This window comes from Papaver somniferum, chromosome 9 (genome assembly GCF_003573695.1).
Source record: "Papaver somniferum cultivar HN1 chromosome 9, ASM357369v1, whole genome shotgun sequence".
Classification (NCBI taxonomy): domain Eukaryota; kingdom Viridiplantae; phylum Streptophyta; class Magnoliopsida; order Ranunculales; family Papaveraceae; genus Papaver; species Papaver somniferum.
The window spans coordinates 71,418,543-71,446,268 of NC_039366.1; the positions used below are offsets into that span (position 1 = coordinate 71,418,543).

The 27,726-nt window shown below is 35.6% G+C and overlaps 1 protein-coding gene and 1 long non-coding RNA gene across 2 annotated transcripts; both read left to right on the forward strand.

Moving 5' to 3' along the window:
* Window positions 1–208: 208 nt before the first annotated feature.
* Window positions 209–2,121, forward strand: LOC113308849. Its single transcript, XR_003340131.1, has 4 exons — window positions 209–293; window positions 409–1,304; window positions 1,398–1,554; window positions 1,763–2,121. It is a non-coding gene; the product is annotated as an uncharacterized LOC113308849 (long non-coding RNA).
* Window positions 2,122–26,206: 24,085 nt separating this feature from the next.
* Window positions 26,207–27,193, forward strand: LOC113312138 (putative FBD-associated F-box protein At5g56690). Its single transcript, XM_026560895.1, has one exon. The coding sequence runs from the start codon at window positions 26,207–26,209 to the stop codon at window positions 27,191–27,193; it is 987 nt and encodes a 328-aa protein (XP_026416680.1).
* The last annotated feature ends 533 nt before the right edge of the window (window positions 27,194–27,726 follow it).

Consider the following 27,726-nt stretch of genomic DNA (forward strand, 5'->3'; position numbering starts at 1 on the left):
TTGCTCACTGGTTAAACTTTGATATAAGCAGAACTACTGAAGTGCTAGTGGGCTTTTTGCAAGCCCAACAGAGCAATTCCAAAACACCCTCGAGCGATTTTTCTGGCGGTGTATTGCAAATTTGCAATATTTTCTCCATGAAGTTAGCTTCGAAATATTGAATGCCAATAAATATTTCATATTTGTGCGGAGGCAATAAACCCGATTAGGGTTTTAAGGTCGGGCGAGACGCCGAGACCTCTGCTCTTGTTGTTTTACAGTAATGGTGATCGATGACTTACTACGGTTGACAGGTATATTCTGTATAAACTATATATATAATCTATGCATATTTTTTCTGTAATCATCACATAGTTGATCTTAAAAACCATTATAGTTAATCAGTTTGGCACAATGCATTCTTACCAGACAACTTAACCATGGATGAGAGCAGTTCACCACAATCTAATATGGAAGACAGAATCAGCGATTTACCAGATAATTTAATTCGTCTTGTCGAAAAGATGGCAACACATTTGGAGATCTCTGACAATTCTTAACTTCGACGTGTCTCAGTTTAGTTCGAGCCGAACGGGAACATTCACCAAATTTACGAATTTTATGTATATGGTACTCTTGTTTCGTGACGATCACAGGATACAGAGGTTTCCGCTTGATTTCCGTCAAGATAGAATTGATTCATCTCATATCCATAAATGGATTGCTAAAGCTGTAAAGCATAATGTTGAAGAGCTATGTATCAAGAGCAATACATCGAATGAATTCTCTATATTTTCACACAGCTTGTGTTTGTGTACTTGTAAGTCATTGACAAAGTTGGAGTTGGAATTGCCATGGGGTTTCAACTTCGGTTCAGAGATTGTTTCTACGGCCGTGATTTTACCTAAGCTTAAATCAATGAATCTGCTGTTTGGATATCTATCGGATGATAACGTGGATTTAGCTAGCGAGTTATTTACTAAATGTCCAGCTCTGGAGTCGTTGGTCTTGGTTTTCAGTAGCTGTCGACCTATAAATCTCAGAATTTCTGTGCCAACACTAAAGCATATCAGCCTTACAGGTCAGCAAGGTCACACTATGTGCTCCAAATCTTTCATCCTTCATCTGCTTTACTAGCCTGGTAGAAGATTACCGTCTGGAGAATCTTTGTTACTGCTGATGTCAGTATCAACATAGGACAAGACGATAAGGTGAACAACATCGAGCTTCGTGAAGCGACAAAAGTGTCTTATGCTCAAAGTATGGTGGAATTACTGAGAGGGATGCTCAACGTGAAAGTTCTATCGTTAACAAATGAATTTAAGGTATGGCCATTTTTACAATTATTTCGAGATGCCATTGCCTAAAACTAACGTTGCTTCTTTCTGATTATTAATCAAATTATTTACTCTGTCAAGGTTTTAGCAGGAGCTCCTGAAATTTTGGACTGCCGGATTCGTAACTCTCCAAAGGTTGATCCTTAAAACCTGGCTTTCAAGAGGTTGCATAGACGCAATAATATATTTACTCAGGAAGTCTCCTAATCTAGAATTTCTGGAGCTAAACATAGAACCGGTAATGAGTCTAATTTCCAAACTCTTCGTCATGCTTTTCATTTGGTTAATTATCTCCATATTCTACTTACTGGATAAAATTACCTCCGGTTTATGTTCAATGCCGTTCAAGTTCAAGTAACCATTGGTCGTTTTTATTATTGTTCTATAATGTTACCAGTTTGAGAGTCTATCTAGTTGCTTAACTTTTTATTTTGCATTTGTCTTAGACGGTTTTAGATGGAAAAGATATTTGGGACTCAGCAATATCATTGCCATTCATGTTGCATCACCTCAAGCATATGATTCGAGGTGTCCGGGGATATAGCAGTAATGAAGTACAATTTATAAAAGTCATGTTGAAAAGTGCCGTGGCCTTGGAGAAAGTTGTTCTTTTCGGTAAATTTTCTGAACAAGACCTTAGAGAAAGTTGGCCTTGGTGAAAGTTGTCTTGCAGAAAGAAACGAGCGAAGAAATTCAAAGAGGCACTTCTTGCATATCCAGGAGCTTCTAGTATTATGTCGTTCAGGGCCGATTCCAAGTAGGGTGGCAATGTGGCATTCTAATACCAATTTTTAAATTTGCATTGCACATTGTAAGAATGTTATAATGATTACCTGCAATTCCATGGCTCAAGCCGAGGAATATGCTTATGCACATCTTTATATCTAGGTGGCATAACTCTGATTTTACAACCATGTTTTCGAAGACTCTCAATTAGCCGTGTCCCACTGGAAAAGACAAACTATAAGTTTTGGTACTTTTGAAGATATAAAACATTGAATATTAAGTTGTCATTTTTTTTTCTTTTTTATTATTTTCAGTGTATTTTAAACTGATTGGATTAGTGTGTACCTAAACTAACTGGGGAATAGTGAAGGTTCTACTTTTTTTTTAGCCCGCATTACAATAGAAGTAGAGCCATCTAATATTGATCCTTGAGGAGATCTCTTGATATTAGATTCATCTACTGATAGATGATGCTGAATACAAGATGAAGGGATATTTTCCCAGAAAAGAGCAGAATTTAAGTTCCTTACAAATTTAGCTAAAATGTTTGCTACTATATTTCCTAGTCTTGGAACGAATTGAAAACCCAAAAAGTTGTTGCAGAAGCTTGCTATCCTTTCTGCCTCATCTAGACAGGCTTTAGTACGCTAAGAAATATCTGTATTCTTTCCATGAAGATAGTTGAAAAGGCTTTCACAGTCTCCCTCAATGCTGAAATTCTCAAATTCCTTTCTCCTTTGCCCAATTAGCTGCTTGTAACACTCCTATAGCTTCCGCTTCTTGGGGGTCTGAGCTTCCTGATTGTCCTGATCTTCCTCCTTCTGAATTTCCTGCATCATTTCTCATAATTATAGCATAACTGGAAGGTAAGTTGTCAGAGATCCAGGCGGCATCAACATTAATTTTGAAGTGTCCTTTTGAAGTTTTCAGGTTTACTAATTCTTCTGGACCAGAAAGAAATATGTCCTTGTATTTCTAGAGACAAATTCTTTGTTGTTTTAGATTTATCTTCAAAAACCCTGTTGCATCTCTCTTTCCAGATAAACCACATCTTAGTAAGCATTAGTTCTAAAAAAAATTCCTTCCTAGGGGTTATTGATCCAATCCTTGCAATGATCTAAGATCTTACTTGAACTATCTATATACAGAAAAATAGAATTAGGAGCTAAATTCCATACTTCCTTAGTATAAGGACACTGAAATAAGAGGTGTTCAGTAGTTTCTATTTCAATTCCACACATAGTGCAGTGAGGATCCACATCTTTTACTTTTCCATAGAGTTTGGAATTAATAGATAGAGGGTTTTACAAGCATTTCCATATAAAAAAAATTAATTCGTTGAGAGATATATAGTTTCGACATAGCTTTCCAAAAAGAATCAGGTAAAGCTAAACTAACAAATTCAATACCAGTTTCATTCAATTTATCATACAAGGATTTAACTGTGTACTCCTCTGATTTAGTTAAGGTTCATCTGAGTTGATCTTTCTTAAGAGTGTGATTCTTATGATAAATTTTACTAATTTTGGAAGCAATACCAACAGGGATGATTGAGTTGATAAGGGAGAATTTTCAAGGTCTATTAAATATGAGACTAAGGTGAAATGGTTATTGTATGTGTTATTTAAGTTCACTAGAGTTTCATTCATTCCAGGTATCTATTTATGATATCTTGTCCATTTTCTACTTCCCGGATACTATAATTATGAATAAGTTATATGCCTTAACTAATGCAATTCCAAGTCCAAGAGCCATTAGTTTTAGCTTTTGCCCTAAGCGGCGATATAGATCTAAAATATTTAGAACCCATAGTTTTACCCAAAGAGCGTTTGGTTCTTTAACTAACCTCCAAGCCAATTTAGCATGCATTGCAAGATTAAATTTACGAGCATCCTTAAATCCTAAAACCCCTTTCTGAAGAGGCTTGCAGAGGTTTGGCCAGGCTTTTGGGTTAAAGCCTTTTCTACCAGTTTCTTTTCCCCACAAAAAATCTCTTTGGATTGCATTGATTTTATTAGTCATCTTTTTAGGAAGAATGAATCATCCCATCTGATAAGAAGGATTGCTAGATAAAACAACTTTATTTAAAACAGATCTACTAGGTTGCGAAAGGACCAAGCCTTTCCATCCTTCCTAGAATTGGGGAAAAAGTTTAATTTTGGATCTATCCATAAAAAGAGGAGCTCCTAAATAAGGGTCTCGAAGGCTTATATGTTTTATTTTCAGAAACTTATACATCATTCTCTGATGTTTTGGTTCTACTAAAGAAGACACCTGACTTCTCAAAATTGATAAGTTGGCATGAAGCCTTACTAAAAATAGCAATTATATCTAGTAAGTTTCTACATTTTACTAGATCAGCTTTCACAAAAAAAAAGACAGTTATCTGCAAAAAAAAAGGTGTGAGATTGGTTCATTCTTGGGGGTTATCTTGACTCCATGTAGAATTTTATTACTACGCTGATGTAGAAGAAGTCTAGAAAAAATTTCCATACATATTATGAATAAGTATGGGGAGAGAGGATCTCCTTGACGTAATCCCCTATAAGGATTAAAAGATTCACCAGGTGAGCCATTTAAAAGAACATAAATAGTAATTGTAGAAATGCGTTGCTCTATTAGCAAACAAAAAGCCTTATTAAAACCAAAAGATTTCAAGGCATAGAGAAGAAAATTCCAGTTTACCCCCTCAAAAGCTTTAGACAAGTCGATTTTTATTCCTAAGCCACCAGTTCTTTCTTTTTTATTTTTAAAAGAATGAATAATTTCATGAGCTACGATTATGTCTAGAGGAAAGAAAAGCAGATTGAAAGGGTGAGATTATTTTTTCTAAGAAAGGTTTAGTTCTATTAGCTAGAATCTTTGCTATTACTTTATATACAATATTACCGAGACCTATTGGTCTAAATTGACTAGGTTTTTAGGTTGTTTTATTTTGGGTATTAAAAAAAGGTGAATCCTATTTATATTAGGATGCATTTTCTTGTGTAAATAGAAATTCTGAATAGTAGAATTAACTTGAGTGCGAACTGTTCCCAGTGATGCAAAAAGAAGCTAACTGAGAAACCATCTGGACATGGGGATTTATTAGGTTTCATATTTTTGAAAACCAAGAAAATTTCCTCCCTAGAAGGAGGATCCAAAATACTAGAATTGTCTTTTAAAAATCGGGTCATTTGTAGGATGTTTTGTCGAGCATTCAGTAAAAAGGGATTGAAAGTAATCAATTAGAATTTTACTAATCTCAATTCTGTCTTTTGTAGCCACATTCTGTTCATTTAAACCAATATGCCTCCCACAGATAATCCTATATGTAATATCCGTTCTGATCAAAGATCAAGATGAGATAGGAAATTGATTGGAAAAGACAAAGTCTAGCAAACCTCAAAATTCGGTACTTAGGACTCCCTAAGAGCATTCTAGATTATTATCCACCTCACAAGTGATTCCTACTCTGATTTCAACAAAGAATCGTTATAGAGGAATATACTCGTGGATTCACAAAGTCTGAGATGAAGAACTTTCTGATTTCTATCTATCTCGCATGTTGGAGCTAAAGGCTCAAAAATCAGTAGCAAGATCAGGATACACGAACTATCAAAATAAAGATAGTTGGACCTGGCTTCACGAATCCCTAGGTGAAGTCTTTTTAGTCGTTAAACCAATGAAAGGTTTAAAAGAGAGGACGAATCTAGTTTACAACTAGGACACACAAGAATAATGTCAGGGATTCAAAGATCCCAGTTGTTTGGGGTTCTCCTTATATAGACTTTTAAGATCAAGGTTTCTTTAGATTTAAGCTAAGGTAGCTTTGGAATCAAGCAATTGATATTCACCGTTAGATGAAAAATTGACTTGAGATTAACATAACATAATACACACTCTGGTTAGGATGAACCGTAACCGAAACGTGTACAATGACTTGTTCATGAAAGTTTAGCCGAAACTAGCCAGGCGAATTGTAAGCTTAACAATTTTCATATAACACTCTGAGACTTTAATCTTGAGTCACAACCATAGGTTATAATGTGATCAAATAGGTCTCGATAGTTTTTTAGAGAGTTGTTCAAATGTCGATTATCTCATAGAAATAATTTTGATGCGTCTGAAATTATTTGACAGGGTAAGTACGTGTACTGTATTCCTGCTCGTGAGCATTTTTTTATAGTACGTGTACCGAGTTTGTATACCCTTAAGAAAAAAACGAGTTCATGAGTCAACAGATCTTTTTCGGTTTGCATATTGGGTATGCGTACCACCCTGATTCAGGAGTCCACAGATATTTTCCGGTTTGCATACTAGGTATGCGTACCATCCTGGTTCACGAGTCAACAAACTTTTTAAGGTGTGCATACCGGGTATGCGTACCAAAATTCGTTGCCAAACTATAGCTACACCGGTACATGTACTGCGTCTCCAGACCTATAACAGTTGTGCAAATATGTGAACTGGTATGCATACCGTCATGTATCCAGATTTACAGTAGTTATATATCTCTCTAATAATCAATTTGAAACAGTCCCGAATAACATCAATGACACATATCACTATTCCAGGCTATTTTCAAATGATTAAATCTTGAATAATAATTTAGGTCATAAACAATAAATTGTTCTTAACCAAATTCATCAAGTATGAATAAATATTCTAAAGCTTAATCAACATATTTCGAGAATGATTAACAAGATAAACTTGACTCGGAATTTCTGTTATGCATGTAATGTCCTATTTAGTTATGCGACCTTTTCTCATAGATATAAAGGCGAAAACTTGCATAATAGGTAGTTTAGTCTTCACTTACCTTTTGTTGGTGAAGTTTTCCAAAAGCTTCGATTGATATTCGCCTTCAAACGGTAGAACGCCGTGATGTCTGGTACTCAACCGCACACTTATACCCTAATCCGAGACTTGATTAAATTTAGACTAGAAATCAAGATATAGTTTTGATCAACTTAATTTGACAATAAGTTTGAGATAACAACACTTGTGAGTTCGACCGAGCAATGTTCTAACACTTTTACCCTTCCAGATGGTATACTATGGAGCGTTTCAATGTTTTGGATGAAATGGATTCCGTTTTCAACCATTATGGATAGGGAGACGAAGTAACAAAATTCTTTACCGTACCTCTTGGAAAATAAAAATCTCTAAGACAGCTCATTTACCAAGGCATGAAAACATGACTGTTGCTTATCTGTTACCGTACATGTTAGTGAAACGCAATGATGACGCCGTACTGAAGTCGGTGGCCTGAAAAATGAAGTTAAAGTTTTCGACGATGTAGTTCCATGATGGCAGAGACAAGAAAGGCTACGGTATGAACCTGATCCAAGCAACAGATCAAGTCATTATTGGCATGACTTTAATCGGATGTTGGCATCAATATGAGTTAAGTGCATTCCCTGGATGATTATAGCACTAAGATAGATGTACATTGGATTAGGGAAACACGAGTATACTCCTACGAAGTTTTACATTGTCTCAGGCCAAAACATGTACAGTGCTATGTTGGCGGGATGTTGGCTTAGGTTGTCAGTTACAAGTTGGATGCGCATCACACGCATGCTAGAGAAAGGAGTTGGTTTGATGTGGTTATAAAATGTCTTATAACCGAGTTTGGCATTCCCTAACCGCTGAGGACAAGTGCAACGTTAATTTGCAAGCCAACAAAAAATCTAGCAGTTAGAAAGGCAATGTTGCGGTTAAGATAACTTCCTATGGAAAAATGGTTGTTTATAGACTGTGGAAGTCAGTTGCACAATAGATTGGCTTGGTTCTTGGTATGATAAATAGGCCAGGGAATCCCTGTAAGTGCAAGTCTTCTAGTATAGAGGAACCACATTGCAGTAAAGAGTGTGGTTTAATCTTAATTAGTGAATACGCTTGTAAGTCCATTGGTTGAACATGATTTTTTGTAACCTTACCCTAAGCTAATGAAAAGAAACCTAATAGCTTAAGAATAGTCTAAATGTTCTATTGATTCATAAGTGCTCCCCTAATTTCTGTGAAGCATAAGCATGGCCTTAACCCCTGGTTGTAGTATGGGCTACATTCGAGAGAAAATCTAAGTAAGTCTTTCATTGCGTAACTCAAAAGAGTGTTGTTGTTTGCATAGATGAAAACTTATAAGGCTGAATTAATCGTAGGTGAAGCATAATTCATTGAACTACGTTACTGTCGGGTCATATTCGTGCCAAAATTTGCAAGGTGCATTTGCGGGCGTGACAATTCGGGTATCACAAATTTCTCTGTTTTAGATATGTTTTTGGAAGTTTTTCTATTTTTCCCTGTTTTTCTCGTGTTTTAGACGCTAAACTACCAATGGATGGAAAGAAAAGTCACGTGGATACCTTAGCAGATAATTATCATATTTGAAAGATAGGATAGGTGAAGAGGTACGTACGCCATCTTAATGATGCTAATTATGATTCTACGGTAATGGCTCGCATTCAGGCATTAGATGGCTATGCTGCTGAGATGCACCAATCTTAAGACCATGTTCACAGACTCTATGAGGAAATAACTGAGGAGTTAGGGGTCCTAAGGAGAATGGTAGGTACGATGGGTACGAATATGGAAACTGCTGGTGGTAGTAGTGATGAAGAATTTACCAAGATTAAATTCCCAAAACCTAAGGAATTTTATGGAATAAAAGATGCAAAGGCATTGGATAATTTCGTGGCCGTCAAAACTTCAGAAGAGCAAATTGTCACTCTCGTTAGCATGTACCTGGAAGGTGATGTGAAGTTGTGGTGCACCGTGGAGGACTAGAACAGATGACGACTTTACAACTGGTCTTCCAGGAATCATTGATAAGTGCATAATATCATTAAACTTGATTACACATCGGGAATATCTGGTTTTGCTATCCAGGTACCTTTTCCCCGATACTCCCGGTTTTTAGAGTATATTACAATATCATTGAACTTGATTAAGCATTTAGATAACTTATTAGCAAGAAAATTACAGTTCTTATTTATATAGTAATAAGAAGAACATTTTTTTTTTGTCTTTCAAAGCTTTCAGCAAGTAGGCTTTGCTCTAACAGTCTATAGAAAAAATATTATTCTTTATTCCGTCGGTGATATTTGGGTTATCATTGAGAAATATCAAGTTGTCTTGTGCATTGCTTCTTTCCCATATAGTAGCTTCTCTGCATGCTCTTGCCTCAGCTTCATTGAAGCTACAACATCTTCCTGAGTCTCCTACAAAATCACAAATAAAACCATTATTATCTAGGTTGATTATGCCATAAGAAAACCTTCCTGGTTTATTTTGGTAAGCAGTATCGAACATGATATAATTATAATTCTCTTCAACGTCTGACAAGCCCATTCTACAATTTGGGAGATAACATTCACAAAGAGTTTTTTCTTTTTTCTTCACTTCAGTAGACTTATGTTTAGAAATGTAAATCAACAGATCTCTTTTAATCAAAGATATTAGGTCTTCAGAACATGGTTTAACTTTAATCAAATACGAATTTGCATTTATACTTCCAAATGTGCCAGAGAATGAAAGCATAAGAGTCTATGTGATCTTTATCTTTTAACCAGTTTAAGCACCAATCTTTGTAACTCATATTAACAACTTTGTAAAATATAGTGGTAAGAGATAGACCTCTCCATATTACTTCAGAGAAGATACATTTAGTGAATAGATGGTCAATACTTTTTTTTCTTCATGTTATTACATAAAGGATTATGGGTTTATATTGGTATATACTTACCTAAGATTTCTCTAAATGGCAGACAGTCGCTAAGAGTTTTCCAAAGAAATTTTGTTGACTCTAGGCATAATATTAAGATACCAGATTGAATTCCATTGTACTTTAGTGTACATGCATGTGGTTTTTATTGACAATGTAATTATAAGCCCATTTTACGGAAACATTAACATCTTGAATTCCTAACCATTTTATATGATCTTTACCACCAATACTACCATAGGGTTCTAGAGATTTTGTTTCCTTTAAAGTATTTTCATCAAACATATGTTCAATAAGATTATCATCCCACTTACCATTACTGTCCATAATTTCGAAAACTTTCTGAAACTGAGAGGTAAGATATTCATCTTTAGGAGTAGGATGTTTACTGTCCATGGTTTTCTTTTATGAATTCTATTCCTTTACATATGCTTGTCCATATCTAAGATCTAATTGATTTATTTTTATAATTCATGGGGTCTGATTTAGGAAAATACTTATATTTTAGAATTATACACCAATGTTATCAGGATTTTCTAATAATCTCCAAGCTAGTCTGGTTAGAAGAGCTAGGTTAAATTTTTGAGGATTTTTAAGACCTAGTCCACCATATTCTTACTAATACACACAAAATCCCAAGCTTTAATGTAAACTCCTCTATTTTTCTCATTTCCCCCCACCAGAAATCACGCTGGAGAGCACTGAGTATGTCTAATGTTTTTGAAGATAAATAAAACACATCATCTAATATATTGGCATTGCACTAGTGATAGAGCTAATTAAAGTAGTTTTCCCTACTTGAGAATGAAACTTAGCTTTCCAACCTTGAACTCTATTATATACCTTATCAAGCACGTTTTGATAGTTAAACTTTTGGATCAATTGAAGAAAATGAGGGTACCCAGATTGGTGCCATGTTTAGTAATTCTATTAACTCTAAGAATTCTAGCAAGAAATTTACAGTTTTTATTCTCAACTTTCTTACTAAAATATATTCATAATATTTTGATTATTTATAAGTTGACCTGAAGACTCACTAAAGATTTTTAGATACTTAAGCAGATTTTTAGCCTAAACTATAGTGGCTGAAGTAAAAAAGAAAGGAATCATCAGCAAAAAATAAGTGTGAAACTGATGAATCCTTTATTTTTACCACCAAAGATATTTCCTGAATTTTTAGCATGCAGTAATAATTTCGATAAAGCTACCACGCATATGACAAAGACTATGGGGGATAAATGATCTTTCTGTATGATTCCCCTAGTGGGAAAGAAAGTCTCATCAGGAATTCCATTCACAGGCACAACATAAGATACAAAAGAAATACAAACATATATTGATTTACAGAATTCACTCGAAAAACCTAAAAGCTTTAGAAAAGTAATTATGAAATCTCAATCTAGTCTATCGAAGGCTTCAGATAAGTCTAATTGCAGGGCCATATGTCAATTCTTTATTTCATTGTATTAAGTATTTCATGAGCTACTGTAATTATGTCATCAGTTATTTGTTTTTTTGGTACGAAAGAAGATTGGTTTTGTGAAATGATATTATCCAGCAAGGGTTTCATTCTGTTTGCAATGATTTTAGCAACTATTTTGTGTAGTGCATTACTTAGGCTAATTAATAAGTATAAAATATGGGGTACCAAAATACACCACCAACTTTTTCTTAGGCAACCTGTATGGAGAGTTCAACTTAGTGAATCCAATCGGGAATTATATGAAGAGCTTAAATCTCTTTCTCCCACAATTAGAATGTAAACATAGACAAGTTCGTGAACCTGATTATTCTGTGAGAGTACTTGTACGATCCCAAAGATCAATCAAGTTGTATCCAACAAACAAGTATGGATATATCTACTTTGATTTATTTACGTACAACCTGTGGTATTTCAATTATAAAGATAAAAAATATAATGCAGAAAAAGAAATATCACAGACACCAGAAATTTTGCTAACGAGGAAAACACAAATGCAGAAAAACCCAGGGACCTAGTCCAGATTTGAACACCAAACTTTATTAAGCCGCTACATACTCTAACCTACTATCAGAACTTCAGAATGGAATGTAGCTGAGACCGAATTAAACCGTTACAACAATTCAGTAACAGTCCCGCTCCTTACGCCTCTTGAATTCCAGCAGGACTCTGCGCAATTTATTTCTTTAGATGACGTCCTTTACAGCCTAAGAGTTTCTTCAACTCAATTGAATAATTTAAACCAATTTTCCTCCCACAGATAAGCATGTATGTGATTTCCGTTCTGATCAAAGATCAAGGTGAGGTAGGAAGTCGATTGCAACAGACAAAGTCTAGAAAACCTCAAAATCCAATCTTATGATTCCCGAAGAGCAGCCTATATTATATTCACCTCAAAAGTATAAACTTGTGGAATCACAAAGTCTAAGACGAATAAACTTTATGATTTATATGTCTCTATTTTGTTGGAACGAAGCTCAACAATTAAAGTAAGATCAAGATACATGAACTATCAAGATAAAGATAGTTGGACCTGACTTCACGAATCCCTAGGTAAAGTCTTTTTAGTCTCTACACCTTAAAAGGGTTTGGAGGAGAGTACGACTCTAGTTTACAACTAGGACACACAAAAATAGTGTCAGGGATTCAAAAATCCTAGTTGTTTGAGGTTCTCCTTATATAGACTTTCAAGGTCAATTAAGGTTGCTCTGGATTTAAGCTAAGGTAGCTTTGGAATCAAGTAATCAATAATCACCTCTAGATGAAAAACTTGGCTTTGAGATTATCATAACCGAGGATGGACCATAACCGAACTGTGTACAATGACTTGTTCATGAAAGGTTAGCCGAAACTAGCCAACCGTTTTCATATAATACTTTAAGACTTTAATCGTGAGTCACACTTGTGATCAAATATGTCTACATAGTATTTTTATAAATTTGTTCAAATGCCAATCATCTCATAGAAATAATTCTGATGCATCTAAAAATATTCGACAGGGTAAGTACGTGTACCGTACCTGTTCGTAAGTACTTTTGTCATAGTACGTGTACCGGGTATGTGTACCCTTAAGAAAAAAACGAGTCCATGAACTCATAGATCTTTTATGGTTTGCATACTGGGTATGCGTACCTTTTCGGTTTTAAAACCAACAGATCTTTTCCGGTTTGCATACTAGGTATGCGTACCTTTCTTGGTTCACGAGTCAACAGACTTTTTATGGTATGGATACCGGGTATGCGTACCAAAAAGTCGTTGCTGAATTATAATTACACCGTTACGTGTACTGGGTACATGTACTGCGGCTCCAGATTTATAACAGTTCTCCCAGTATGTGAAATGGTATGCATATTGTCCTGCATCCAGATTAACAGTAGTTCTATATCTCTCTAATAATCAATTCGAAACATTCCCGAATAACATCAATAACACATATCACCGTTCCAGACAATTTTCAAATGATTAAATTTTGAATCATAATTTAGGTCATAAAAAATAAATTGTTATTAACAAAATTCATCAAGTATGAACAAATGTTCTTAAGCTTAGTTAGTCGTATTTCGAGAACGATATTCAAGATAAACTTGACTCGAAATTTCTATTATGCATAAGCTGTCTAATTTAGTCATGCGAAAATGTATCATAGATAGAAGGGTGAAAACTTGAGAAATAGGTGGTTCAGTCTTCACTTACCTTTTGTTGAAGAAGTTCTCTAGAGCTTAGGTTGATCTTCGCCTTCAAACGGTAGAACGCAGTGATATCCGATTATCAACTACACACTTCTATCATAATCCAAGACTTGACTAAAGGTAGACTATAAAACAAGATATAGTTTTGATCAACTAAATTTGACAATATGCTTGAGATAGCAACACTTGTGAGTTCGACCGAGAAATGCTCTTACAAAAGTAATGAAAATATGGTTAATTTTTTCCTCAAAAGTATTATTTTTTTAAAAACATTATGGACCCAATATATAATTTCATCATTCAAATTATCCCAGTGATATTGGTAAAACCCAGGAGGAAAACCATCTGGACCAAGTGCCCCCACGAGTTCATTAAAAAAAAGATTATTTTATCTCATTTATGTCTAGTGTAATACACAGTTTATTATTTTCTTCCTTTTTTTTTTTGATGGAAAAGATCATATATTAAAACTAGCAAATGTAATACAACAGATTTACATAATCATTTTTATCAAACGAATTAGAATCGATGCTAGACTTGTGAACTCGTTGGTTTAGGTTTTCTGACATGTGTTGTAGCCTTTTGATTCTTACTTCCTTGGCAATGTAATCCGCTGCATTGTTGTTTTTTCTCCTTATAAATTTCACTTTAGCTTGGGGTAATTCTTCCAAGATCATCCTTATTTCCAGCAAGATATTTTCTGCCGACCACGGAGATTCTGAGGTAACCCTGTTTAAGTTGTCTGCCAAGGCTTTACAGTCAGTTACAATAGACACACTTAGTAAGATATTATCTTTTAACCATGTAATCGCCTTCAGCAAGGATTTTGCTTCTGCATGAAAAGCTGACGTTGCCCATTCTGAACCCGCCGAAAGGTGCATGAATGCCTCTTCATCTCTAGAGTACATGATGAAAGCGTATCCCATCGAAGAGTCTTCTTTCTTGTACGAAGCATCAATGAATATAACCCAGTCTGAATGCAGGTTGGACCAAGAATCGTTGGTTGATATTTTCTTTTGATTCTCTTTATTACTTTGTAGTATATTCGACGGAGAGGAGTTGAGGAAATTATTTATTTGTCCTAGTAAGCTGACTGGGTCTGGGTGGATTTTCTCAAAAACAACGGAACATCTATATTTCCAAATGAACCAAAGTGTGGTTGATATTTTTACCTGAAAATGATTCAGATCTGCTTCCGTAATCCACCATTTAACCCAATCAATAACAGTGCTGGGAGAGTCTCTATTGATTATATTTTGTAGAGAAAGACCAAACCAAACTGCTCTTGCAAAGGAACACTCGTAGAAAAGATGAACCTCCATTTCTTGCACTTGATTGTTACATAGATGACAAATCGGGTCAATTTCCGTATTGTGAGCGCCTAATCTAGCCGACGTTGGGAGGGCCTTTTGCACTAATTTTCATATGAAAAGTCTAATTCTAGGGATGGCTTGAATATTCCAGATCTTGCTCCATGGGAAATCAGGGTTATCATTATTGTCGAGATCCTGATTGGCTAGAAAGGCATAAACATTTTTGGCGGAGAATTTTCCTGATTGATGATGTCTTGCTCATGGTTTTTAGGATTTGATGCTTGGATTTTTTCCTTATCCTCCGGGTATAAGAATTGGTCTAGCTTTTCTTGATCCCATCTATTCTGATCCGTAATTAGTTCTTGGACTCTTGTTGGTGCCTGCTCCTGACTGTTGGGGATTTTTTGGATTATCTCTGTGTTAGGGATCCACCTGTCTTCCCATATTTTCACCGAAGCACCATTTTTGACTTGCCAGATATAATTGCCCTTTATTAATTATAACCCTTTCTGAATGCTGGTCCAAATCCACGAGAGATTCAAAGTTCTGTATTTTTCTAGGGTGTGGGAATTTGGGAAATATTTTGCTTTTAATAGTTTGATCCATAATTGGTCTTGTTCAGTGACTAGTCTGCTTGCAAGCTTGGTAAGAAGGGCTAAGTTAAATTGATGGGGATTTTTAATTCCTAAACCACCTTGGGAAACGGGTTTACATATACTTTTCCAAACCCTTATAAATCCTCCTTGTCTTTCTTGTCCATCTTTTTTCCACCAGAAGTTTCTCTGAATACGGTCAAGCTGATCCAGAGTTGTTTTTGGCAGGGCAAGGACTTGCATTTGATAAGTTGGGTAGGATTGAAGTATAGATTTTATCAAAACAGTCCTCCCTGCTTGAGATATCAGTTTCGATTTCCAACCTTGTAATGCAGAGTAGTAACGTTGTAGCAGCGGTTCAAAGTTGGCTTTTTGGTTTTTGTCGAAGAAAAGCGGAGTACCCAGGTACCTATCATTTTTGGTCATCAGCGGGACCTTTAAAATTCTGGCAATTATTTTTCCATGTTTTGGATGATTTTTTGGGCTGAAATAGACACTGGATTTTTGTAGGTTAACCATTTGTCCCGTGATATTCCCGAATAACTGTAATATTTCCAAAAGGCTTTTTGCTTCCTCCAGATCCGCTTTTGTGAATAAAAAATAGTCGTCCGCAAAGAAGAGGTGAGAGATATTTGGCGCCTCTTTATTTATCTGGAATCCAGATATTCTCTTGTCTTCTATTGCCTTTTCAAGGAGTCTAGAGAGAATTTCCATGCAAACTAGGAAGAGGTAAGGTGATAAAGGGTCACCTTGTCTTAGTCCTCTAGAAGTATTAAAAGATGGCCCCGGGATTCCATTTAGAAGGATTGAAAAGGAGGTTGTTGAGATGCATTGAAGAACGAGCTTTGTCCAGAATTCCGAAAACCCAAGAGCCAATAGGACTTTCTCAATAAAGTTCCACTCGACTCTATCAAAAGCTTTTGATAGGTCTAGTTTTAACGCTAGGAAACCCTTTTTTTCTTAGAAGTTTTCATCGAGTGGATAAGTTCATGAGCAATGATGATGTTGTCTGTGATTTGTCGACCAGGGAGGAAAGCCGATTGATTAGGGGAAATTATTTTACCGAGCAGGGGTTTTAGTCTATTAGCTAAAACTTTTGAGATGATTTTATAAATGGTATTACTCAGGCTAATAGGGCTTAAAATTCCCCGAGGTTTGTGGGGTGGATAATTTTGGGACTAGGGTTATGAAAGAATGATTGAGATCTTTGTCGAGATTGACCGAACGAAAGAACTCTTGGACCGTGTCGATGATATCATTTTCCAGAATGTCCCAGTTAGCTTTAAAGAATCCTTTCTGGAAGCCATCTGGACCTGGGGGCCCCCATTGGTTCATATTGGAAAGGGTGAGCCGAATTTCTTCTTTAGTGGGGATTGCAGATAAGGATGCATTTTCTTCGATACTGATGCAAGGAGTTATGATGGTAGATAGATCAAAATCAAAGATGTTGTTTTGGGACGAGCCTATTTGTTGGAAGTGTTTAACCAACAGAGAATTGATTTGATCTCTATCTGAGATCCATAGCCCAGAGGGTTCTCTAAGAAAGCTTATCGCATTGATTCTTTTTCAATTTGAGGCAGAGGCATGAAAATATTCTGTGTTCTGATCATATTCTTTGGAGAACTTATCCCTGGAAAGTTGATGGTAATAATCATTTTTTATTTTGTACCATTTTCCTAACTCCTCTTGAAGATTTTTTAAAGTGTCTATTTGTTTAGAGATATATCCAGATCTATGAATAAAATCAATTTTATTGGTTAAATATTTGATGTTTTTGTGTATGTTCCCAAAGATATTAGTTTTCCAATGGGCTAAGTTGGAGGAGAGTAACTTTAGAAGCCCGGTGAATGATGACCTGTTGGAATTTGCGGAGTGTAATTTCCAAGATGTATCAACTACCCTAGGTAGAGTGGGATGAGTTAACCAGGATCGAAGACATCTAAAAGGTTTTTGGATCCTATATTTTTCTGAGTTTGAATCCAATAAAATAGGCGTATGATCAGAACCTACCCTTGAGAAGTGAGTTACCTTGGTATCCGGAAATTTCTGGGACCACAAGAATGTAGTTAGCGCTCTGTCGATTCGTTCGCAGATGTTTGCCTCCCCTTTCGGTTGTTTGACCAGGTGAAAGGCGATCCTTCGTACCCGCATCTTGTAAGCCCAATGTATCGATAGTGTCGATGACAAAAGATTTACTGTTGTTGGAGCCAGCTTTATTTCCAGCCAGTTTCTCGTTTGGGTCTAATATTACATTTAGGTCGCCTAATAGAACCAACGGCTTGTTTATTTGTTGCGCGAATTCCAAGATATATGTTCATTGTTCGATTTTTTTCGTCTGCTCCAACTGCTCCATATACACATGTGATTATTATATCTACATTTCCTATTTAGATACACATGTGATTATTATATCTACATTTCCTATTTAGAATCAAAATGACAAACATTGAATTTTGACGAAACTAATTTCATTTCAATATTGTTGTTCCAGGCTATAACTAAACCCTTAGCTATTTCCATGAAAGGAACTATGAACCAGTCACCAAAGGAGGATTTTTTGAAAAAGGAGTATGCGAGCCAAAGGGGCTTTTGTCTCAGCCAAGAAAACTATATCAGGCTTGTAGTACTGACATAAGTAATGAAAATGATCCTTAGTGATGGGGGTCCAAAACCCTGGACGTTCCAGGATAGCAATTTCATTGAGAAAGAAAATAAGGTAGCAGTTCTACAGGAAGATTATAAAATGAGATTATGCTAAATGAAACTACACTACTAATGTCGGCGTGAAATTTAGCACTTGAGAAGTGAAAAGTCAGGAGAACTGGAGAAGATAGGGCTCTACTTAGGATTCTGGGGTATAAGAAATTGCTGAAGTAACAAGCTGGATTAGAAGGAGATTGGTGGTTTTTAACACAGACTTCAAAGGAGACGCAAACTCAGTAAAAAGAAATTGATGCAATGGATAAAAAAGAAAAAAATGTAGAGGTCACAACAAAAACTATCTTAAGATTCTATACCTGGGTACTGAAAAGAAAAAACAGGAAATTAAAGCGTTGTTAGAGGAAATAAAAAAAACAGCTGGGACACAGAAAAACAAAAGATCTGCTAACACAAAAAACAACAAAATAACCAAAACAGGAAGAAGCTCATAGTCTCTTATGGCATTATATGCAACAAGTTCATGAATATAACTGATCTATTGCATTTACTCATCTTTGTTTATATCACCACAATCTCCTGGGGGTTGATTTCATAACAGCTGCACTTGAGGTGGTAATCTTGCTCTTGAACCACAAAATTCTGCTTGATGGGATTTAGCTTTGTTTATGAGCAGGACTAACAACTAAATCACTCTTCTAATTGATGTTCCAGCAAACCACACAAGCCACAAAGATGAAAGGAAAGTCAAGAAATTCAACAATTCACCCCATTAATCAAACCCAATTCAGATTCCGCAAAACCAGATAGATGGATAGCTGCCTAAAGCTTATTCTAGAAACGACAGTGATGGTGAAAAAAAAACCATAGATCACCTAGAGAGGTAACCGTTCTCTTTTTGAGATATTACTAGAGAGAACTCTGAATTTGGGCTAAGAAAATAAATGAAAAGATTACTACAGAATGAATAATTGCAAAGGAAACATCAGATTTTCCTCCTATCTACCAAATAATGGATCCCTAATAGACTCTCCACAACCATTAGAAACCAAACTATGCTCCTTAAGTTCAAATTTAAGATTGATAAAAGATTATGACAAGAAAATGACAGGAAGGAATCCCTGAACTTTCCAAGAAAATAAGAAGAAAGACGAGTCAGGTTCAATATAAAACGAGAGATAAAAGAAAAAAAAACAACAACACAGTTTAACAAACTGTATACAAAACTCAAGTTCAGGGGATTTTGAGGAGGGATGATGTTTAAGAAACATCACCATGCCCAACATCGACTTGGTGATACGAAGGCACAACAAAAGCTACAATAGGAAATTTTAGTTTGTTTGTTTTTTTTTTTCCTTAGAAAAACTTTGAACTTATGAGAAGTATGATGATATGAAACACAGAAGCATAACACAGATCGAGGTAGCCAAAATCACAGAGATTAAAAGGGAAGAGATAGGGATTAAGGATTTTCACAATAATTCATTAATGAAGAAAGCAAAATTGAGGTTGTTAAAGAAACGGTGCATAGAAGAAAAATACTAGGCAATTATGAATGGGTTTTTATAAGAAATTTACAGGAGAGACACAAATGTAAATTTTTGGCAAAAATATCACCAAAACAAATTAGAGTTCAAAACAAATCAAGCAATCAGGTTTAATTAAGGGGTGAATTGAAGACTAAGAACTTATATCCAAGGTAAAATCTTATCTGGAATCTCCATCAATATATTTTCCTTCCACAAACAGCAGATGCACATGAGAACAAATTTGGAGAAGATGCAGAGATCTATTAAACCATCCACCTCTACTAATTTTAAGATCAAACCCCCACCCATCTGCAATAGATCTATGAACTTGTGTGTATTTTAGCCATAAAAGACCATGAACGGGATTAGCCGCTCATGGCTGGAGAAAAAACAACGATTTAGGTTGAAGAAATTGATTTATCTTGAGTTATAAAGGAGGTTAACAGAAGATTATAGGAACTATTTTCTTTAATTCATTGAAGAGAAATGAATTTTTAGGGTTGCAGGAATGAATCGGAGGGGAAAGAGTTGACCATTTGTCGCCCGTTTTGCAGAGCCCCTGTGATCCACCAATGACTTCCAATTATTATTATTATTTTCTTCCTGACTAATATTGGTGTTGAAAATACTACTATATAAAGGATCAGTATTATTATTACTAGTTTGAGCAATTTCCTTAAAATGTTTAGTTATCAAATTAGACAATTCTTTGACAATTCTTTTTGCCATTCTTTCGGAAGCTTCTGGTGAAAGAAGCGAGTATTGTAGTCATTTTCTTTTATCCATTCTGTATACATCTATGGACATAATCTAGGCAACTTTAAAAGGTTTCATTACCCCTTTCTTTTTCATCTTTATGAAATACTATAAAGGTCGTATCACCTATTAAAGCCCTGAGTAAATTAGGGTCACTAAAACTGCTAATAAAATCCCACTGACTTATTGTCATGTTATTATTCAAAGCACCATATATAAATGAAATATTAAAATACATATTATCTTTAATAACATGAAATTGAAAACATTATCTTTAAGGGATATAAATTTAGGAAACTCCCTGAAATCATGTAATAGCAAAGCCTCCGGATCAACTAATAGATGGTAGGATAAACCAGTCTTTAACCTGTAGTTTATGAAGTACTTTTTCTATTATGGAATTGTTAACTTTGGTTTCAGATACAAAAAATCATGTTTGAGTTGTGTGTTTTACTTAGATGTTTAAGATGATCATGTTTTAAAATTGATCTAATCCCTTGCAAATTCCATGATAATATCTTAAAGTCACACCCAGTATTCTTTTCTTCCATCACAACATAAAAGTATGTATTCTTAAAATTAATGGGGGTAGACTGCATAAACAAATGTCAAGATATAACATTGTAAACACAATAACTATGGAGAAATTGAATTTTCTTCCACTAGATTTACTGTTATTACCTCTTTTTTTTCTTCAGTTTCAGCATTTTATCTTTCAGTTTCTTCTTCTTCAAAAGAAAATCTTCTCCGTTTGATTCTTTTAGTCATATGTTCATCTTTGTCTAACTGGCTCTCATAGATTCTTAGAGTAGTAGCAGCTTCCACCAAAGAGTATCTCCCTTTTTATCTTCTTTATTTATTCTTTCTACTTGCACATTAGATTCTCCTCTTCATTGATGAAAATTCTTGGGAAATTCCTTTTGTACTCAATGCGTCTAGCTTCCTTCTATCATTGTGATCAACAAATCAGCAGTCTCTACATGTACCATGGGGAATACAAACATAAAAAATTCTCAACTTTATAGTTTCTTTATCTGTTTCATTTAGAAGTATGATCTTCACTTGATGAATGAAAGCTCTTGAGAAATCTACCAATACATGAGCTTTGTATTCTCCTTTTTTATTTAAAGGACCAGATAGGGAAAGGACATATCCCACTTTTTCTGTTACTATTCTTGCAACATAACATTTTTCCACTAAGTCACTTCTTAAAGTAAATTCTATACATACGTCCTTCCCATTAAAATTAACTTCATCTATCTTTTTATCATTGTTTCAAAGTCTCATACTAATAAAATTTCCATGAACTATATTTTGGTTTGAGAAAATAGCAGTAGCAAAATCTCTAGCTTGAGTGAATCTATGTTGAAGATCTGAAGACCAACTGTTTTTTTGATAATGAGACGACCCATAGTAGACCAGACTCTATTTAAAGAAAAGTCCATCTCATCAACTCTAAGACCTCTAGGATTATCTCCTCTCTTTTATCTCTTTGAAAAGTTTAATGTTTAATCTTGGAATTTATCTTTTTCGATCATCACAGCAGCTAAACGAAGATATTCAACATGTTAAGTTTTCTTGATCATAAACATTAGTGAGATGAACAATGTAATCATTTGCAGGGATGAAAGAAAACTTTATAGTTAAACATGCTTGGGCTGGAACAATCCGGGGATGGGTGACCCTCCGGGAAGTTGTTGCTGGATTACCGCAGCGATGCCCATTGAAAACCCCACACTGCCGGATAACCACTAACTAAATGGGGACAGTATCGACAGAGGGACGGGTCATTACAAAGTGTCCTCACCTAAATATTGAATTTGGTTTCATTCTTTTAATCTTTTTCCTATTCTTTTCAAACCAATCATCTACGTTGCCAAGTATCCTCACCAAAACGCTCGTTTCACAAAAGTTGAAAAAGGCCTATTTTGGCAAATATGAAGCGAGAATTTCCTTACCGTTTAACGTGAGAGCTTTATTTGTGTAGGCCTTTAAGTCTTTAGATTTAGTGGGAATCAATCATAGAGCTGAGATTGAAGCTTAATCGATAATAAAAAAAACTCGGGTTTGACTCAGATTTTATCGCCGATTTGCAGAGCCTATCGATGCAATTTTTTGGAATTCTAACTCATCCTTTTCGCGATCATGACGACTAACCATCACAATAAATCGACAAAACAATGATGACTATATATTTTTTGAACAAATTCGTCATGTTATTTTTTATAAAACATGACGATTAAAAGCAAATTTGGACACAAAAAAACTTGTTTTTGGCAGTTATCAGTCATCTTGCTCGATAATGTAAAACAGTGACGACTCTCAGCTTCATGGAAAACGGTCATCACAGTATATTATCAAATCCTTAACAACTAAAACCAAATTTGGACACTGGAAACATTAGTTTTTGGCAGTTATAGCCGTCATGATCGAAAATACAACACAACTCTCTATTCATCGTCAAGTTATTTTTACGAAACCATATCTAATAGTCCTCCGGTCCTCCAAATTTGACTAAGAGATAAGTAATTATTACATCTTTGGATTGGATTACTGTGACGTCCTAGAGAATCGAAGTTAGAATTTTAGGTTTCTTCGAGAAATCCCTGGTGGTGGTGACTGGTCTCACTTAAGCAGAACTACAAAAGTGCTAGTGGGCTTTATGCAAGCCCAACAATGCATCCGAAGATGGGGAATTTATGGGGAGACCCAAAAAAAAATATTCTCATTCTCAGGCCCACAATTAATTTTGTATACCGTGACACCCATAATTATTTTTCTGACACCCAAAATTATCCAAAATTATTAAGAATTAATACATAACTCGTTATGCATACTATTTTTTCAGGCATAACTCGTTATGCAGCCTAATTTTTCAGGGGTATAATTGGCAACGCAACTTGGATATAAAATATCTAAAAATCCGCGCCTTGGAATTTTACAAATTTTATATCGTTGGAAATATTTTTAAGAGAGCTACGCAACGAGTACAAACAACAATATTAAATTTTTGTTTTTCACGAAAAAATCGGAGGTGATCATCATTTTAGTCAAAATTTCGAAAACTTACTACATAACCATTATGCAGCCACCAAAAAAGATGCATAACACATTCTGCAGACGCATAACGAATTATGCAACCATTTTCTCGACTGCATAACAAATTATGCATCTGCATAATAAAGTTATGCATCTATAACAAGTTATGTATCCATTGTTTTGGTTGATTTTAGTGCGTACATAAAAAATTGATGCATAATGCATTATGCAAACATATTTTCGGATGCATAACAGGTTATGCATCTATTTTCTCGATGCATAATGCATTATGCAGCCATATTTTCGGATGCATAACATGTTATGCATCAATTTTCACGACTGCATAACATGTTATGCAAATATTATTGTAGGTGCATGACAAGTTGTGCAGTCTTTGTTTTTGTTGGTTTCAATATTGATGAAAAAGTTGATGCATAACGTGTTATGCAACCGTTTTCTGGACTGCATAACAAGTTATGCAACAAATTTTGTAGATGCATAACAGGTTATGCATCCATTTTCATAGCTGCATAACAACTTAAAACAACACCCAACAGACTAAAAACCAAATCTGATCTTGACATGTTATGCAGTCATAACAAACTCTATCCGATGCTGAAACAAATTGGTACCCAAGTTATCTCACCCTACTGGTTTCTAATTAACGCCACATCCGTTGCAAACAACCCTTGTACTCATCCCACAAACGCACAACAAACTAGCAAGGAAACGGTGCGGTCAAGCAGCTGCAGCTGGTTATGTTCTTGTTGTTTAGCCTTGACCAAATCTTCCACAGCACTAACCAAATCTCCTAACGGATTATGCAACGCGGCTAAGTGCACCTTCTATCGGCTATCACACATCACCACAACCTGCACAGCTCGAGCCTGTATTTAACCATGATCTGCAGACACTAAACAGACCAACACCAGCAACGGACCCCAGTATTTGTCTCTCAATTTCTAGTAAACATCGTCCACCATTTCTTTAGCCTCTGTGTACAACAAACTTTGGGATTGATTTACAAAGTTGTAGTCAAGAACAAAATTGTAGTGAATATCCAAGAATATTCCGTGCTGATGGTCCTTGCTTTGATTTACAGTTTACACGATCGGAAACATGTTGATCCAATGACACTGGTAATACTTTATAGTCATGTCAGGTTCTAGTGAAGAACATTAGCCTCTACACCTCATAAAACAATTGGGAACCTAGTGTATCTTGCAGCTACCACCAAGATCAGGATAAGCAATATCTCGAGTTGTCTGCTCTATCTGTTGTTGCTTGCGGATCCAGACTACCCTAAGTGACTGTTTTTACAGCAGTACCAGGATAAGCAATGATCATCAGCCTGGTCAGTGTTAATGCTATAAGAAAACATTACCATTATAGGATCATGCAAATATTCTAAAGCCTTGGCAACACCCTCAGCTATCTTCATCCTAGTCTTCCAGTCTAGTGGCTTTTTGCCAGGTTTAAGGTCTGCAACATAGAAGAATAAATTAATTCTTACAGTTGATTTACCATGTCATGATCCATAAGATGTCGAGAAAACTAACCGTGTAAATGAAGATTCAATGATCGTAATGGCATAAATTCATACACAATAATCTTGATCCATAAATTCCCCTTTATCACAGTAACCTATCATCTTGACGATGTTAGGATGCTCTACGCAGCTGAGCATTTGAACCTCTGCACCCAATTCTTCCTTCCAATCAAATCGTTTCACGGAAACTTCCTGAAAATTAAGTTTACCGGAACATGAAACCGTCATGCATCTACTACTTAGGACTAAGTTTTCTAAGTATATAGGTAACGTACAGAAACTCTCACCTGTTCGTCTTCGAGAATACCCTTATAGACGCATCCCAATCTTCCTTTACCCAAAACATGTCCTGGGTTAAACGCGCCAGTGGCAACAATCAGCTCTGTTGATTTGAATACACGAGCTTTGGCAACATTACACTCAATCTCTGCTTGGTATAATTCATTACGACATTCAGCTTCGCCTTCCGTTTCTGAAATCAAAACATATCCCCATCAAACAACATTAAACTTTCACCATTCTCTGTTGGAACACGGAGAACAAATGCTCCACATGACAACAACCCTAAATATTCATTGAGCAAAAAGATCAAACACCAAAAAGTCATCAAAGATGACAGAAAAATATACAAAATAACATATATCGAAGATTTCAAGTGGTAAAGACCAAATTCAAAATTCTCAGAAAAAAAGGAAAACCAATATTCAAGTATAATAAGAAGTAATTAAGGAATTAAAGGATGAATTATGTACCATAACGATGTTTTCTCCCCGAAGGTTCTTCAGTCTCGCCGTTAGTCGATCTGAGACAGGAGAAATATCGAAACCTAGCCATACCCAAAAAAGCACAAGAGAAAGCAAATTGGGTTTGAGAATAATTATGGGTTTGAGAAAAGAACGAAACATAACTTCAGAAATTATGGGTTTGAGAATAATTTTCTTCCAGAAAATGGGTGCGCGCCTGTGTTTTTCTGAGTGTGGGTTTCATAGTAGAAAAGTGTGGGAGAATGGGTCTCCCTGTAGTTTTCACTCCGAAGATTCCAACCACCCTCTACTCTGGAGATTTTTCTTACGCGCAACTCTATGAATATATTTGTGCGGAAGCAACAAAAAGAGAAGAAAAAAAATGATTAGGGTTTTAAGATCGGGAGTCGGGAGAGACACCTAGACCTCTACTCTTATGTTTTATGGTAACGGTGATTGATAGCGTAAATTAAATTGACAGGTACATTCTGTATAAACTAGTCTTTTGCATATTTATATTCTGTAATCATCACGTACTTAGTTTAATCTTAAAAACCCTTGTAGTTAATTTCTTTGACACAATGCATTCTTACCAGACAACTTGACCATGGACGAAAGCAGTTCATCACAATCTATTATGGAAGACAGAATCAGCGATTTACCAGATAGTTTAATCCATATGATTCTCTCCTTCATTGACATTAAATATGCTGTTCAAACCAGCGTCTTGTCGAAAAGATGGCAATACATTTGGAGATCTCTAACAATGCTAAACCTCGACGTGTCTCAGCTTAGTGGGAGGAGCCGGACGGGAGCATTCACTAAATTTATTAGTTTTGTGTATAAGGTATTTTTGTTTCGTGACGATCACCGTATTCAGAGGTTTCAGCTTAATTTCCGTCAAGATAGCATTGATTCATCTCATATCGATACATGGATTGATAAAGCTGTAAAACATAATGTTGAAGAGCTATGTATCAAGAACGAAACAATGGATGAATTCTCTATATTCTCACACAGCTTGTGTACTTGTAAATCATTGACAAAGTTGGAGTTGGAATTGTCATTTGGTTTCATCTTCGGTTCCGAGATTGCGTCTACTCCCGTGATTTTACCTAAGCTTAAATCAATGAATCTGCAGTTTCGTTATCTATCGCCTGATAACGTGAAATTAGCTAATGTGTTATTTACCAAATGTCCAGCTCTGGAGTCATTAGTTTTGGATATCCGTATATGTCGAACTACAAATCTCCGTATTTCTGTGCCCACACTAAAGCATTTTAGCCTTAGCCTTACAAGTGGTAGTTACTTAGGCCCTAATAAGGTCACACTATGTGCTCCAAATCTCTCATCCTTCATCTGCTTTAGTAACCTGTTAGATGATTACTGTCTGGAGAGTCTTTCTTCTCTTGTAACTGCTGATGTCAGGATCAACATAGGACAAGACGATAAGGTAAACAAAACCGAGATTCGTGAAGCAAAGAAAGTGTCTTATGCTCAAAGTATAATGAAATTAATGATAAGACTACACAAGGAGAAAGTTCTATCGTTAACAAACGATTTTAAGGTATGGCAGCCTCTGCTTCTAATTTAGTTGTTGTGACTAAAATATAAGATATGCCAGATGTGATCGTCTATTTTCTCTGTCAAGGTTTTAGCAGGAGCTCCTGAAATTTTGGATCACCGGATTCTTAACTTTCCGAAACTCCAGAGGTTATCCTTAAAACCTGGCTTTCAAGTGGTTGAATACACGCAATAATATACTCCCTCCATTTCAAAAGACAATCCGGTTTGACTTTGTCAAGATATTAAGGAGACTATGGTAGTTTACATTCCCACCCTTAATTACTTGTCTAATTTATTTCAATAAATATGTTAGTAGTAAAAACTATTTTTTTTTTATAAGAAAAGAGAAATTCATTAAGGAGATAAGAATTTACAAATGTCTACAACAGGTAGGCAGAAACAAAAGCAAAAAACAGAAAATTAGGAGAATACCGTCTCCCAATTGGATACAGTATAAGAGCAGTTCAGGTGAACCTTCTTTCCACAAGCTTCTGCCCATGATAAAACAAGAGACTTAACATCTGTAGCAAGGTCTGCATCTGTTTTGAAACTGTAGTTTTC